Source organism: Aphelocoma coerulescens, chromosome 2, assembly GCF_041296385.1.
Source record: "Aphelocoma coerulescens isolate FSJ_1873_10779 chromosome 2, UR_Acoe_1.0, whole genome shotgun sequence".
Classification (NCBI taxonomy): Eukaryota; Metazoa; Chordata; class Aves; order Passeriformes; family Corvidae; genus Aphelocoma; species Aphelocoma coerulescens.
The window spans coordinates 55,119,567-55,136,495 of NC_091015.1; the positions used below are offsets into that span (position 1 = coordinate 55,119,567).

The window sequence follows — 16,929 nt, forward strand, 5'->3', positions numbered from 1 at the left end:
TTTTGGTCATGCTTGAATAAACTAAGAAATAAGAGGTGTTCTGCCCAGTTATAAAGTAATTTTAATAAAGTACCAGTGTTCTTGCCAAAACATGTAGATGTTGGCTACAGGTGGCTAGGCTGTGTTCATAAAACATTAGTTAAGCTATCTGGAAACCACAGCTTGAAGGCTGTAGATTAAAAAACCAGGGTGTTTTGGGCCTCCCAAAATGCAAGTACGAGATAAGAAAATTCAAGCACAGGATGGTAAAGGGCCTCAGGACCACAGACACAAAGCACAGACTGTCAACCACAGATCACTAAAGAAATGAAGCCTTAGCAGTTGAGTCAATTGATTTTGTGGTTTACCTGCAATATAGGTAAAACCTATAACCTGCAGTAAAGTGAGATGTAAGACTGAACTGTGAGCCAACAAAGAAGGAGCAAGTTGACAGACTGATAGTGAACATGAAAAATGACCCCAAGCAGACCTTGACTGAGGAGGGGAAAACGTGCATCGTTGTTTTCCTGGCAAAGAGGAAGAAGAAATCCTTAATATTATCACTGTAGTCAAGGCAAAGAACTTAGGATGCTGACAACTTACTACAACCAGCCATTGCTTTTCCTAAAGCCTGGTTTTATTGACTTTTGAACCCACTGGAAAGGGGAACATGAGACCAGAGAAAGGTATAGATAATATTAACTTTGTGTATAGTAGTTCTCGTTATATCATTATTCAATTAGCTGCAGTTATTAGCTAATTTGGACAACAAATCTTAGCATGATTGTAGCCAGACTAATAATAACAATTCTTTCATTTGCTAAGACTTTAATTCTTGGCTTTATGTTTATGGAGTGTTTCTTTAGTCCACTTAGATTGCATGGGATGTTTGGTTGGAACCCTATGGACATACAGATAAAACTTGACTGGAACAATTAGTGGAGAAGGCAGGCAACAAAGCCTATGACCTGTGCTGCAACAGCCCAGCAAACCAGGAATGGGTTTAGAACATGCCCAGCACTCAGAATGATCTTACCAACACCTAAAGATCATTGTGTAATGTAAAAGTCCCCAATTTTGTGAGCCTGGGCCTAAAACTGTTCTTTAGTACACAAATCAGATGGCTGGAAAAGTTATTGGAATACCACCCCAAAGTTGCTATACAGATGGACTCTTCTGTTAAGAACAAGCTCACAGATGCAGTACATATCCAACAAATCTGTGTGAATCTGCTTCCAAAAGAACCTTGACATTTCTAGTAAAACTGAAGTGTTAGGAGTTGATGTCTGAATACATGATTCTTTCTCCCTTGAAATGCAAAATGTTAATAAAAATTCACACAAGGGTCACTAAATGCTTACTAATTAGGAGAAAAGATTGCTGCAATCTTCTTGCACTGGACTCCTGGTAAGCACCTGCTTTAATGCTTACACACACTAACAAGAACCAGTGAGCACTATTTCGTTAACGCCTACGAACTTCAGGCAGTTCCCAGGGGATTCACATGTGAATATTAATGAAGGAGGGGAAAAATAACAAGGTGTCCTGTTTCCAGTTTGCTTAGGCAGTGGCCTCTGGCAGCTACAGCGCTGGTATGCAGAGAAGTGACTGACCTTACTTGCCTCTTTTCCAATCACTTCTGCAAATAGTCCTTTTACCCAAGACACGCAAAGTGAGCTTGCGGTGTGTTCATTTCAAAATGCAAGCAGGTTGTACCCCTGGTGGAACAGATACCCTTACATTTCAGGAAAGTTTGCATAGTTTGTTTTGTGCCAGGTTGTTTGCAGATGAACCATTTTCTCTTCTCCTCCCAACACATGCAGCTTTCAGAAGGCGTTTTATATGGAAAATGCTATGGGCAGGGGATGGGTGGATGTGGGGGTGAGGGTTAGACTGGAGCTTGGATAAAAGGGTTCTGTCTTTCTGAGCAGGAGTCATAGTCCACACCTAATTTGCAAACCAACTTTATTAAGGCAGCTTTGTTTAAAAGAATGTTGGAACAAAACATTATTATTTTTTAGTTATGGAGCTGTAACAGTTCTAGTGGACAGAGTACAGATCAGGCATGATAAAACTTAGGCACAATACACTGGTTATCCAATTTGCTTTTCAGACCTTCGTGTCTACTGTGCTTCTTGAAAAGCTTTTTAGTCTTCAAATAAGTACATAATTCTTCTTCCCTCTGTTTTGATTGAGTGAAGACCCTTTATAATAGGCAAACTATGAGTAATTTTTTGATTGCTTTTAATGCATTTAAGGAAACCAGTGTGACCCTTGTTGCAGGAACCACATCTTTCTGCACACAATTCTGAGATTGTTCATGCTGCATGTGAAGGTTCAGTGAGACTGACTGTTCTGCACATTTTGTATGGCAGAAGGCTGCAGTATAGCTCTTTTTTTTTTTCGTTGTGCAGTCTCCTAGATCATTTCCGTTGCAGATGCAAATCCCTATTCATTGAGAATTTAGGCCAGTGGACAGCAGGCTTCCTTGCCACTTCTGCATGGCAAGTCCACAGACGGAAAGCCTGTCGTTAACTACATGTATCCTTTAGGAATAGGAATCTGTTGTCCCCGTTAGGAGTATCCAAGTCTTTCTGCAGTTTAGTATAAGCAGTCTATTGTTTCAAAACCATTCTCTGGCTTTGTGGGTACCTGCAATATATTTAGAATATGCTTTAGTTTAGGTGAGTTTTAATAATTTTTTATCCAACACATCTCTCTTTTTGTTTTCAGCTACTTACATTACATTCAGTATGTCCCTTATGACCAGATTTTTTAAATTTTAGCCCCTCCATAGATTAAGTTTTCTGAAAATCTGCTAACTGATTTTCATACTTACTTTGAAATAGTGAGTTTTAACCTCTGTGGTCTCTACTTTCAAGAGTATTTACTTCTGAAAACCCTTTCCTTTTTTGTGAGATGAGGGTGAAGGCATTTTGTTGCAAAATACACGTATATATATCATGCCTGATAAATGCATCAACACTGAATGGAAATTTGTAACATTTAAATACATATAGTTGTGAGAAATGGTAGGAAAAGCCAGATGCATAGGGTAGTTTTTCTGCAGTTTTACACTGGCACTTCTACACTGAGGCCAACACCATCACTCTAGGGTAATTAGAAAATAGTTTTGCCCAGAGTTGGTTTGCTAGTTATTTGTTTGTTTCTAGTAGAGTGCAAACTACAACAGTTGCAGTGCAAACACAAAAGAAGCCGTGACTGATGCCTCTGAAGTGTGCGATCCAGGCCTATGCTTTTGACAGCCTTTTGCCTTACAAACAATATCAGTGTTGGTGGAAGACAACAGTCAACTGTAATTTATCCTTGTGTTTGGCTGTTGGGAGCCACTGCCTAATCTCTGGTGGCAGTGCCTTTTGTAAGTGCTGTCTGACTGGTTTCCGCCGAAGTGAGCCAGACTTACTAAATCACTCGGATAGTAATTTAGCGTGGCACATTTGGAATGGCGGGCTATTCATAAGCACTAATTAAGACAGCTCTGTTGGAGTATCTCATTATGCTGTGATGTCCAGCAAAGGAATTGCTGAGTACCTACAGCATGTGAGACCCTCCTGGCAGGGCAGGGTCTAGAAGAGAGCACTGGTTTGCAGTGTTATCCTCTGTTTGTTTGACTTTCCTTAGAACATCAATAATAGGTGGAGTAGAGATAAACTGAAGATGGATTGGAGCAAGTGAAATGTATCTCAGTATCAGCAATTTAGAGTGTAGTTCTCTGATCCTCTTTCTTTATGTTCACTGCTAAACCACTACCAGTAATAAATCAGGATAACAGCTGAGTGTTAAATAGCCTGTCAAGCCGGCTGATTAGTCCACTGTGACTCTCTGTGGAGAGTGAAGAGCTCCACAGTATTTCTCATGGCTCACCAAGAAGAAAGAAGCCCAAGTCACCTGCATCACTTAGGTCACTCACTAAAAGGCATTTAGGGTCATGTCAGTCCCTCATGACTCACACCACTGACAATAAATTACACGCAATTAAATTATGTGTGACTGATAGAACTTGTATTACAATATTTTGGGTGCAAAGAGGTATTTCAGGTTCCAGGTGCTCTGGGATAATCATGTAGCTGTATAAAATAGAAATAGTATTTCTTCAAAATCCTGTTTACTAAAACCAGTACTTACTGAGAATGTTCTGTGGTTATAATTTAGCCATATTTAATAGTTAAAACCAGTGTTTCCATTGTTGCTTCAAAATATCTGAAGAGCTCTACAACCTTTACAGATCTTTAGAAGCAAAAATTAGCTTCCTAGTTACAATAAGCATTTTTTTTCCTTTCTTGTGAAATTTGCTTCAGCAGAGACAGCACAATGTTTTTTTCACATTAGTTGTAACCCAAAACTATTCTCTAAGAAGCTCCTTAGGATTTTGAAAGAGAGTACATACTGAGATGAACAGCTGTGGAAAACTGCAGACGATAAAAATAATTAAGAGTCCCTTTTCACAAGCCCCCAGCAGATTGCACAGCCAAAACCAGCAGTATATTTTGATCTTTATGAATATTACCTACCTATTAAAAACAGATAGATGTCTTCTTAAACAGGATTTCAAATCAGTTCAAACTGATTTCCATTGTTTGCACTTTTTTACTTCTAGTATCTTAATTATCTCTAAATTTGCCTGCAATAATTTCAAGGTATCTGCAAGCTGCAGTATTTGACATACTCTAAGAAAAAAGGATTACCTCTGTTTTCCTTGATCTATAATAGAGTATTTAGAAAACATTGCAAATCCTCTCTGTGTTTTTCTGTCTCAGTATGCTACTGTTTTAGAAAGCCTCTGGATCAAAGCACAATAGATACATACTTCAGGCATGCAGGATCTGATCTTTGGGCCTGTAATTGTAGCTGTGTGAGGGGTAATTGACAACAGTTGGTGGTTAAGTAGTGAGTAAGTCCAACAGCTACTCAGCAGAATATTTCACTAGTCACAACTCCTCCTGTGTTTATGTGACCAAATGTGCTGCAAACATTTTCATTTACAATAGGCCCTCCATCCCATGATGGAGCCTGGTGCTTGGCTTCAAGCACATTCCAAGGAGTAGGGCAGCATCTCAAGTTACAAACCAGTGGTGTCTTTCCTACCTCAGACTCAAGCTGAGGCTCTATTTCCTTTTCCCAAGTTACCATAAATTAATTTAATTGAAGTGACTCATCAGCATGTTCCTCAGCTGTCTTCAGTACTTCTGAGACATGATTTGTATCAAGTAGTGTATGAAGGAATTTTCTTATCTACCTTCTTGGAATATGAGCTCTTGGATTTCTCCTCTGTGTGACACACTTAAAGGTAATGCTGCTGTGATACATGGGGAGGCAATGAGAGCTGACATTTTACTTCCTTGCCCTTCCAAAAGATTTGGGAACAGCATCAAATCTGTTTTAGATTGATAAAACATAGCTCAAAGCTAGGAGAGCTGCAGCCCCTTTAACATTACATGAGACACATTGTGTACTCTAAAAGATGAAAAGGCATGAATCCCAGCTCCTTAATCCTCATATAATGTCTGACCTGTGACATTCCTTAAAGCTAACTTTTTAGAGGGAGGCTGGACCTCAGCTGCACTGTGTTTTAAAGTTTGGAAAGGATAATCCTCCTTCCAGGACCAGCTTCTCTAGGAGGTTCGGGCATGTCTGTGCTTTTCTCTCACCCTTCTCACACTGTGTTAGCCATTGCTGTGTGTCAGGCTGACTGAAGAACAGGTCTGATAGAGATCAGCATCCCCAAAATGCTTCTGGGGAAGCTGGGTTCAAGCTGTTCAAACAAACTGACATATAAATAAGACTTTGTGTGTGTGTGCTTGCCTGTGTATGTGCTTTGAAAAGACAGCAAAATGTTTAAATTGACATTTCTAAGGAAAATACTGGATTTGCATATTTGCTACCTCTGTGAACAAAACTAGGGGGACAAAAAGGAATGCACCTTCCTGGCTCACAGCTGTCTTAAGCTCTGTGTGTGCTTATGGAGAGGCACGTGGCACATGAGCCATGGGGCAAATGGAAATGAAACATGAAGTGAGCAGGTTTGGTAGCACAGAAGGGACATGTGGCTCTTTTAGGAGTTAATAAAACTGGAAACACTTAGAGCAATTTTGAGGCAATGGTAATTACATCAGAAGTGGAGAATTGTTATTGACACAGGTGAAGAGTAATGAATACAAATCTGCATAAATATTAAGCGTCCAAGGAATTGTTTTGAAAACATAGAACTTCTTAAATAAACATACAAAAATAAAGGTTGTGTCACTGCCTGGCAATAAGAAGTACCAAATTCAGGGTAAACTTTATCTTTATGTTGGTTGTATCAACATACTCCAATGGTGAACTATGAGTTTTCCTTGAGAAAATAAATTGTGTCCACATAAACCAACATCAAAATAAGCTATTTAATTCTAGGCAACTGCCAGACAATTTACATTGCTTGTTTAAAAGACCGATTTGGAATGCGCAGTCTGACTGTTTTTGGAAGGAGGATGTGATTTGTAGCCACAAATTTTGTTATCTTTAGATAACTGCCCAATTTGGTAACTTTTTTCACTGGTTAGGTCATCGAGCAGCACCCATTTCCTGGAAATACCTCGATATTATACAAGAGCACTTTTGAATGCACTTAAAAAACCTTTTCTTTGACTGCATCCCTTCTGTTGCTGGGTGGTAGAGCTGGGCGGTAGATGCATAAAAAGTGGGCAACTGGGCCTGTGGGCTGTTGTCTCCCCAGCTGCAGTGCTCAGGCACACCCTCTTCCCTGGTTTTCATGGACTTGCAAGTAGACCACCCAAGAGTACACTGTGCTTGTTTAATAATTTGTCAGTAACAAAATCTTATCATTGGTGTTTCTTACATGGTATTCCTCAGGTGCCTGCATTTCCAACTGGTTGCCCCAGTCCTGCTGTCATCAATTTCTCTGCTTTTCAAAAATATTGCATTATTTTACTTAATCTTGCTTGGGATTGGTGCTTCACATGCAGATGCTTAGCTTTCCCATCCTTGTTCACTGCAACCAGTTAGAATAACAGAGGAAAAACCTAAGTTCCTCCTCATCATTGTGTTCAAGATCAAAGAGAGAGGGGAAGAGGATTGCTGGCACACTGGGATGGTGATTCCTCTTGGATGTTATATCTTATTGAGTGCTTGTGAGGTCAGGTTCATGACCACATGAAGAACCTGAATGTATCAGTCTATGGGGCCTGATGAGATGCATCCCAGAGTCCTGAGGGAATTGGCTGACATAGTTGCCAAGCCCCTCTCCATGATGTTTGAAAAGTCGTGGCAGCCCATGAAGTCCCAGGTGACATCTTTAAAAAGGGTAGAGACGAGGACCCTGGGAACTACCAACCTGTCAGCCTCACCTCTGTGCCGGGGAAGAACATGGAACAGATCCTCCTAGAAGCTGTGTTAGGGCACACAGAGGACAGGGAGGTGATTCAGGACAGCAGCACAGCTTCACCAAGGGCATCTTCACCTGCCTGACCAACCCAGTGGCCTCCTGTGATGGAGTGACTGCAAGAATGGGCAAGGGAAGAGCTATGGGTGTTGTTTATCTGGACTTCTGTAAAGCTTTTGACATGGTCCCTTACAACATCATTCCCTCTAAATGGGCGACAGATGGATTTGATGTGTGGACTGTTAGATTAGTAAGTAGTTGGATGGTCCCATCTGGTCAATGGCTCGGAGTCCCAATGGACATCAGTGACAAGTGGTGTCCCTCTGAGGTCTGTACTGGGACCAAGTGCTATTTAATATCTTCATTAAGGACATTGGTGGAAGGATCAAGTGCACCCTCACTAAATTTGCAGATAACACCAAGCTGAGCGGGGCTGTTGACACACTCAAAGGACAGGATGCCATCCAGAGGAACCTAGGCAGGCTGGAGAACTGGGCCCATGAGAATCTCATGAAGTTTAACAAGACCAAGTGCAAGGTGCTGCACCTGGGTTAGGGCAACCCCTGGTATAGCACAGGCTGGGGAATGAGCAGATCAAGACCAGCCCTGGGGAGAAGGACTTGGGGATGCTGATGGATGAGAGGCTGGACATGAGCTGGCAGCATGAACTTGCAGGCCAGAAAGCCGAATGTGTCCTGGGCTGCATCCAAAGCAGCGTGGCCAGCAGGGCAAGGAAAGGGATTCTGCCCCTCTGCTCTGCTCTGGTGAGACTCCACCTGCAGTGCTGCATCCAGCTCTAGGATCCCAGCACAGGAAGGACATGGACCTGTTGGAGAGAGTCCAGAGGAGGCCACCAAGACAATTAGAGGGATGGAGCACACCGCGTATGAGGAAAGGCTGAGAGAATTGGGATTGTTCAGCCTGGTAAAGAGAAGGCTTCAGGGTGACCTAATTGCAGCCTTCTAGTACCTGAAGGGAACCTACAAGAGGGATGGAGAGGGACTATTTACAAGGGGGAATGGATTCAAACTGAAAGAGAGTAGGTTTAGATTAGATATTAGGAAGAAATTCTTTACTGTGAAGGTGATGAGGCATGGGCACAGGTTGCCCAGAGAAGTTGTGGATGCCTCATCCCTGAGAGTGTTCAAGGCCAGGTTTGATGGGGCTTGGAGCAACCTCATCTACTGAAATATATCCCTACCCATGTCAGGGGGTTGGAACCAGATGATCTTTGAAGTCCCTTTCAACCCAAAACATTCAGTGATTATGTCTTTTCTCTATATCATTTGTAAAGGTCCCCTGCCAGGGAGTTGCGAATCCCTGTGACAGCACTGGTGTGCATCAATACGCGTTTGCCAACACAGCCTCCTATCTTTGGGGGTTTGATCTAAAGTGGAATATTTGCGATGAGACTTTAAACTTGCAAATATTCGAAGTCGTGCTCGGACTACGTGTGCAGGCAGAGTGACAAAAAGCCCTGATGCAGGGGGTCAGTTTTCGGTCCCTCCCAGCTTCGCTCCCAAGAGCTGCGGAAAACCTGCGGGAAATGGCGGAGTTGTGTCTGCGTGTTTACGACTGTCGGGGTCCTCCCGTGCATCCTTCGGGAGCGGAGGAGCGCCGGGAAGGCGGCCGGGGGCAGCGCCACGTCGCACCTCCGGCGCGGGGAGGGAGCGGGGCGGCCGCGGGGCGGGGGCGGCGGTGGCCCCGCTGTGCTCCGGACTGCGCAGCGCCGCGGCGGGCGGGGGGAGCTGGCGCTGGGGCTGCTCCTCCCCCGTCCCGGAGGCGAGCTCTTAATCCACGTTTGCAAGTTTGCAGCGGTGGGAGGAGGAGGAGCGGGTGGGCCGGGGCGGGCGGCTTCCCTCCCTTCCCTCTTTTCACTCCCTTCCCTCTTTTCACTCCCTTCCCTCTTTTCCCTCCCTTCCCTCCATCCTCCCTTCCTCCCCTCCTCGCCGAGCGCGCCCTGCGGCTGTCCCGCTCGCTGCGCTCCATGGCGGGGCCGGCGGCCGTGCGGCGGCGGGGCCCGGGCTGCGGGTCGCTGCTGCTGCTGCTGCCGGCGCTGCTGGAGAGCTGGGCGGCCTGTCAGGCGCCGCCGGTGCCCGCCGCCGAAATCCCTGCGGACGGCACCGAGCTCGGCGTCGAGCGGCGCTTCGTGCCCGAGAGCTGCCCGCGGGCCGTGCGCCCCGGAGACTTCGTGCGCTACCACTACCTCGGCGCCTTCCCCGACGGCACCCGCTTCGACTCCAGGTCTGGCACAAGCCCGCCGCGGCTGCAGCCCCGCGGGGTTTGATTGGTCACCGTGAGGGGGAGAGGAGGGGAGCGAGAGGTGCCGTCCCCCGCGAGGGTGTTTTTTTTGTGTATGTGCAGAGATTGGGGCGCTGGGTGGAGGCTGCGGTTGAGGTTCGGTTCGCGTTCCGCCGCTCTTCCCAGCAGTGCCCCGTGGGCGCTTTTGTGGTGACCGGTTTGAAGCAGGTCAGCGGCAGGATGGGCAATGTCGTACATACGGGCACGCGGGACATCCGGAGCACCATGGAAAGATGTCTTTGAAACATGAAGTAAAAGAACTCGCGATTCAGAGGCAAAACGAAAATAGAGAAATCGGCAGGCAGAGAGTTGGGGTGTGACCACTGGGGACAGGGGGCAAGACCTCTGCGGTGGCTGAGTCCAGTTCGCAGTAGTTTTCTTGCCGTTATGGATCTCCACCACGTTCATTCAGCTGCTTCTCCAAGGCGCTGAATGGGAGCTTTCTGCTCCAAGAGTGAAGACCGTAAGGTTATTCAGCTAGCCTCAGCCCGGTAAACAGGAGTGTATATGGTATCACAGTCTCTCACAGTAGTGCTTTCCTGCCCGTTTCGTTATGTACATGTCCTGTATCTTCTCCAGGCTCAGACCTCCTCGAATGCAAGTGATTCTGAATCATTATCCTTGCCGGAAATAAAAGAATTATCAGACTGTACTTACATAGAATTTTTTGGATACTTTATCCTTGAATAAATGTGACCTATGTACAGTGCAGTGCCTGGCTGCTTTCCTGCTGTTATTTTGGGATCAGGAAGCCTAAATACTGGGATCAGGAGCTTGTGAAGGATGCTGCTGATGCTGACAGCTTATTTGTTTTTTCTTACTTCATTCATTGCCACTGATCAAAGTATTACTCAGAAAGTAAAGCAAAATGTATTTTCAGTAATCCTAGTAATCTCCCTTGTGCTTCAAGGAAAATCTACAGCCTTAGGGAAATAACTGTCCTTCAAAGCTCAGTTCTCCATCTGGAGCTGACTGTACTTAGTATGCCAGTAGTGCCATATCACCAGCACTTCTCCGACTAAAATGTGGGATGTGATAGCTGGCACTTCAGCTGGTGTTGGTGCAGTTTCAGTGAAAGGGCACAGTAGGGACAGTGAATCCATTGGCAACTGTCAGGCTTGGAACATAAGTCTCAGCTGTGGATGTGAAGACACACAAAGGCAGCATCCTTGTGGCTTATTTTATGAATACGTGACAATTGGAAAACTGGCCACGTGTTCAGAAGTGTGTTTCTGATTTCTACAGATACCTGATGAGGCTTCTTTACACCCTGAGTTGTACCAGCAAACTTGTGCATCGAGGCAAGGCACCTGGAGGGGCTGCCCAGGTCCTGGCTCTCACATTAGTTCAGAGTTCCTTGTCATTTTGTTCCATATTACTTGGGGCAGGAACAGACTGTGCATGACTGTACAGCATTTATCTCTTTGGGTCCTCTAAATATCAGTAAATAAGTAGTAATAGTGGTAGTCTAGTCTAATAAATATTTTTGTGACTGCCTTCATCTCAAAAGGATGCAAAATACCTGCTTTGTTCTGCTTGGTTTTTTTCTAGATGGCAGCTCATGTTGATGTACGCTTTTGTTATTCACTGTTTTTTTTTAAGACCGATGACAGTGTTTTATCATGTTAAGACATGGAAAATATAGGAGGATTTTATCTTCTGTGGGTTAATGGAAGAAATCTTTTGGAGTGTTTGTTCTAAAATCTTTGGTGTTCCCTGTATATGAATTAAAAAGATTTAGTCAATTTATACAAAAATAAGCCTGTTAGAAAGCCCATTTTCTTACCTGTTTTTTTTGTTTGTTGGCCTTTTTTGAAGTTTATGAATGTGCTTACCAGCGTCAGTTTCATTGAACGCTACTATGAAATCAGTCTAGAAAATACTCTAGATGTTGAGCTAAGGGCAGTTTTGCTCTCTTCCTTCTTCAGCTCTTGAAAATGTTCTTGAGTTTTAAAATTAATTTTCTGTATTTCCAAGTAGCAGGTAGCAGTACTATTACTATCAGGCTGTCGACAAAGTCTTAGTAATCGTGACTCTGTCACATAAATTAGCATGTTATTATTAGCTTTTTTTTTTTGCATCAGCATTTGCATTTTTAATTTCAGTGGCCATAAAATGCTTTGCATTTAAAAGTCCAAGTTTAATTTCCTAGTCATCTACTATTAATTTGGTCAATTCCAGTAATAGAAACAAATTTTGCTTAGTTATAAGGAATCTGCAAAGTCAGTCCTGCAAAGCTGCATGGTCTGATCAGTGCTTTGTTCAGTTCTCTGCTTTGCATCAATGTTCTCTTAATTGTACATTTATTTTGCTAAAAAGAAAGCTCTTCTGTTCTAAGTTCATCCCAGATGTACTACCAAGCTTTGTCAATCTCTACAAAATACCACTTTGGGGGGGTTCTTAGAACCTATTGTGTTACTAGTCTTAACATCTTAATTATGGTTTTGTGTGTATAATAGAATTTGTCAGGATGTAATTTAAATATTTTCCATCCTTTCCTGGGTGTGGGAATATTACTGCAACCAAAAGTGAATGCTCAGTAATAGAGGGTTGTCTACTTTAAGAGAAATGTTTGCCAGAAGAAAAAAAAATATGGAGCAAACAGAGAGATCACTCAGGAAAAATATTTGAGAGGTTTAAGTCTGTGGGACTGTCAAGAGGCTGAGTATGTTGTGGAAATGATGTGTATGGTCTTCGAAGGAAAGTTTGACATCATTTCCCTGGGGATGTCTAGCTACTGGCTGCTTTCCAAAATTTTAGCACACAAAAGGCACAAGCCTTTTTTTTTTTTTTTTATTCCCCCCAGGTCTGACTTTTAGATAGATATAAATGTAAAAAAAGTCCTTGAAGTTATAAAAGGGATTTGGTAAAACAGAGGCAGTAAAAGTTTAAAAATAGGCATGAAGCTTTTGAAATGCTTCTTGACGAGTGTTGATGCATGCTTCAAAAACTTACATAGCAGTAATTCAGGCACAGCAAAGTGGGGTCATTGTGCAGATTTAAGGTGGCAAAACTTACCATGTAAGCTAATGTTAGTGTTCTGCTGTGTTAACGCTGCTGTTCTCCATCCCCTCTGGAAAACTTTGACTCATTTAAGCATAATTTCTTTTACCTTTTGAATATTCACATATTATCACAGAGGAAGATCATTTGTTTCTTGATCCTTGATCTGGCAAACTTGCTGTTTAAAACATGTCTCTGTGCTTTAAATGAGAGCTGTGAAAAGTAGAGGAGAAAATAAATAACCTGTTGGCAAACCTCACAGCTATTACTTAAAAAGGCATTTTTTCCCTTTCCTCTTCTCCCACAGAGATTGGAACTGTGATGTCTCACACAGTAAAGCTTATAGATCTCATGTGATGTTACTGATCAAAATTAATATGCTGAGCTCCTACTGTGAGAGCAGTCCTTCCATATCTCATAACAGTGTTTAATTTTTCATTTTCTTACTTAATTTTCCAGTGCTGCTTTTAATATTAGTGTGTCAATTAGCTGTTCATAGTTCTGGCCTTCAGGTGCCTGTAGTACACATTGCACACTGCTAGAATGTGTTTCAGATAGGTGATGAGCAGTGAAAAGAAGGAGAACTGTGCTGAAGTCTCAGGAACACTTGGATTTGCCCCTTCCTTTAGGAGCTGTCTTGTGATAAAGTTATGCTAACAGGGCAAGAGAGAGAGAAGGTGCAGGTAACTCTCTCTAAAAAAAAAAAAAAGTGGAAGGGGGTGTAAATGAGCCACTAACATTTTTGCCTGCTTTCCCCCCTTCAGCTATGACAGGGGATCCACATTCAATGTGTTTGTGGGCAAAGGTCAGCTTATTGCTGGGATGGACCAAGCTCTGGTCGGCATGTGTGTGAACGAGCGTCGGTTCGTGAAAATTCCCCCTAAGCTTGCCTACGGAAGTGAAGGCGTCCGTAAGTACAGCACTGGGCCAGCTGGATGTGTAAGGGATTCAACAGAGCACAGAGGAAATGGAGCCACAGAAGAGAAGGGTAGAAACTGCAAGTAGGGAGTTTCAGGGACGTTATCCCCTGTTCCTCAGAGGTGTTTGTTAAGCCTATAGCCTAAAGTGATCTCTCCAGACTCCCTCTGCGTGCTGAAGGAAGAGCAGTTCACTGTAGAGGACGTTCAGCAAATGACCCTTGCTACAAAAGTTAACAATGTACATCTACCTCCCTCTTAAATACTTAATTAAACCAAAATTGTGCTTTGGGGTTGCAGTGCTGCGCAAGGTCTTGCCACTTGCAAAAGTATCTTTGTTCTGCAGCCTCCGAGAGGCAACAAATGCTAACTCAAGGTCAGTTTGCCTGAAGGACAGCTGTGATAGCAGTTCATCTTGCCAGATTTCCCCCCATAAATAGCTGCAGCGGTGGCAAGGGGCCAAGGAGTTGTAAGCACAACAGGAAATAAGGTGTACCTTATGCAATTTTTTTAGGGTGTGCGTAGATTGGTTTCTTTTTGCTGATACCTTGTGTAAAAAGGGAAAGAAAACTGTGTGTGTTTTGCTTTTGCAGCTGGTGTGATACCCCCCAATGCTGTGCTCCATTTTGATGTGCTTCTGATAGATCTTTGGAACTCAGAGGACGAAGTGCAGGTTCAGACTTACTTCAAACCTGAGAAGTGTCCTCGGACAGTCCAGGTGTCTGACTTTGTACGGTACCATTACAATGGAACATTCTTAGATGGGACCCTCTTTGATTCAAGGTATGCAGCTGGGTTATGTGTCTTTGTGTGGTTTAATAGGTATCTCACCCTCATTTTCTCCCCTTTCACCTGTGTAACAATTAATGCTCATTGCCCAGAAATACAGGAAATGAAAGCTGGCATGGTATGTGTGTTAGTAATTTATTCAGAGATTATAGGATAGCAGGACTGACTCAAACCAATAAAGCTGTGCATTTTTTCTTCACAGGCATTACCAATCCAGATGCTTTTTTTCAGTTTTAAATTTCATTACCTGTATTTATATTACTATTTATTGCAATCAGTTAAATATCTCTGTAACCAGCATAGCTGTTCAGATTAGATACAAGTTTTGTAAGCTTAGCAGGGTTTGTAATGAAAGTGAGCCACTAACACTTTCCTACTGAGGTTTTAAGTGTACAGCATGTGTGCTTCATTAGAGCCCAGTGGAAAACGATGCTTTGATAACTGCTGCCATTGTATTTGTGAGCCACTATTCAAAGCCTCCTGACATAGCTAAGCACTCTGGAAAACTTCCCAGCCAGCCCTTGGTAACTGAAGGACCAATACTTTTAGGCTAGCAAGTTGTGAGTTACACTGTGTGTAGTACATGGATTTAAAGGTTAATATTGTTCTTTCCTGTGGCTGGCAAGCATTTGGTTGTGATTTTTTTTCTTTCTCATGTTTAGCCATAATCGGATGCGAACTTATGATACCTATGTGGGGATTGGATGGCTGATTCCTGGTATGGACCAGGGTCTCTTGGGAATGTGTGTAGGAGAGAAGCGCATTATCACAATACCACCTTTCCTGGCATATGGTGAAGATGGAGATGGTAAAAGTTATTCCTTTAGTTATTCCTTTTTTTTTTTCAATCCAAGTCATCCATATTTCAAAACAAACTTTCTGTGTTTTAAGTTTATGGGCAGCATTATTTCAGTTCAGTTCAGGTAGACACTGCTCAACAGACATATTGTTGATACAATTGCAGTATTTATATACTGAAATTCTATTTCAATCAGGGAATACAAAAACTTGAAGACATGTGACTACATAATTCTTTCAGACTGCTACAGAAAGCAGAAAACTTTAAAGGAAAAAAAATTGTTAAATGTATTTTTAATTCCAGGTAGGTTTGTTTTTTTTTTTTGACAAATGCCCTAGCAATAACTACAAAATTGATTATCTTGTACAACTATGCAGCCTGCAGATCATACATAGGGGTGCCCACGTTAAATAATGGGGCAGTTGAGTGTAGTTTGTGACTTTTCCTTATGTTCTTTCTCTGCTCTGATGTTTAAGGATGTGTCTGTGGTGTACAAGGTTTCATACCCCTTCCATGGCTTCATTACCGTTAACTGTGATAGCCCTCTCCATGGATAACAAAACTTTGGGAAGTTTTTGTTTTAGAATTTTGCCAAGATCTTGAACTCAGTGTTTCTTGTTCAAAGCAATCCACACTGCAATTTGTACATTGGTGGGAAGGTAGTTTTCCACTGAGATACTCAATTTGCTCCTCTTCAGCTTCCACTCTGTGGTCTCCTGTTTTGATATCAACAGGATGGGAGGAGAAGATGTACCAAATTTGTGTTCTAATGATTATTTTGTGTACTTCCATGAAGTGCATTGGGAATACTGGTAGATAAACCATGCAGCTTAGATGGAGCTGCTGTGTATTGACTAAGATGGGTGTTGCTGAAGAGGCCTTTGTTTTCAGTGAGGCAGTGCCATCAGTGTAGGAATAGAAGGAAATTATTGAGTTGGAGAATTCAGTGAAAAACCCACTGAAACAAAAAATGACTGACTAGAAGCAAATTTGCAGAGACCTAGAAAAATTAGAGGGCTGGGCAATCACCAGCCACATGAAATTAAACAAACTGGATTCTGCACCTGGTACAGGGCAACCCTGGATGTATGGACAGACTGGGGAACGAGATGCTGGAGAGCAGCACCATGGGAAGGGACCTGGGGGTGTTGGTTGATGGCAAGTTGAACATGAGTCAGCAGTGCCCTGGCAGCCAGGAGGGCCAAGCGTGTCCTGGGTGCCATCAGGCACAGCATTGCCAGCCAGGGAAGGGAGAGGATTGTCCCACTCTGCTCTGCACTGGGGCAGCCTCACCTCGAGTGCTGGGGGCAGTTTTGGGTGCTAAAATATAAGAAAGACATTAAGCTATTAGAGAATGTCCAAAAGAGAGCAATGAAGATGGTGAAGGGCCTTGAGGGGAGGCCTTGAGGCCTCCATGTGAGGAGCAGCTGAGGCTGCTTGGTCTGTTCAGCCTGGACGACAGAAGAATGAGGGGAGACCTCATTGCAGTCTGCAACTTCCCCATGAGGGGAAGAGGAGGGGTAGGCACCAATCTCTTCTCTGGTGACAGGTGACAGGACCTCTGAAGCTGTGTCAGGAGAGGTTTAGGTTGGATATTAGGAAGAGGTTCCTCACGGAGAGGGTGGTTGGGCACTGGAACAGGCTTCCCAGGGAAGTGCTCACAGCACCGATTCTGACAGAGTTCAAGAAGCATTTGGACAACACTCTCAGGCACACGGTGTGACTCTTGGGGTGCCTTG

The 16,929-nt window shown here is 43.4% G+C and overlaps 1 protein-coding gene across 4 annotated transcripts in view; it reads left to right on the top strand.

The window, feature by feature from the left end:
• The first annotated feature begins 9,235 nt into the window (after positions 1-9,235).
• Positions 9,236-16,929, top strand: part of FKBP9 (FKBP prolyl isomerase 9) — a 44,706-nt gene continuing 37,012 nt past the window's right edge. For 2 of the 4 annotated variants that reach the window (XM_069007566.1, XM_069007565.1), the window contains exons 1-4: positions 9,237-9,625; positions 13,450-13,595; positions 14,196-14,385; positions 15,054-15,199. In XM_069007566.1, coding sequence (XP_068863667.1) covers positions 9,369-9,625; positions 13,450-13,595; positions 14,196-14,385; positions 15,054-15,199 — 739 coding nt within the window. In that variant the 5' untranslated portion in view covers positions 9,237-9,368. Of the gene's footprint in view, positions 9,626-13,449; positions 13,596-14,195; positions 14,386-15,053; positions 15,200-16,929 lie in introns of all 4 variants that reach the window. The other 2 variants (XM_069007567.1, XM_069007564.1) reach the window with 2 other exon arrangements.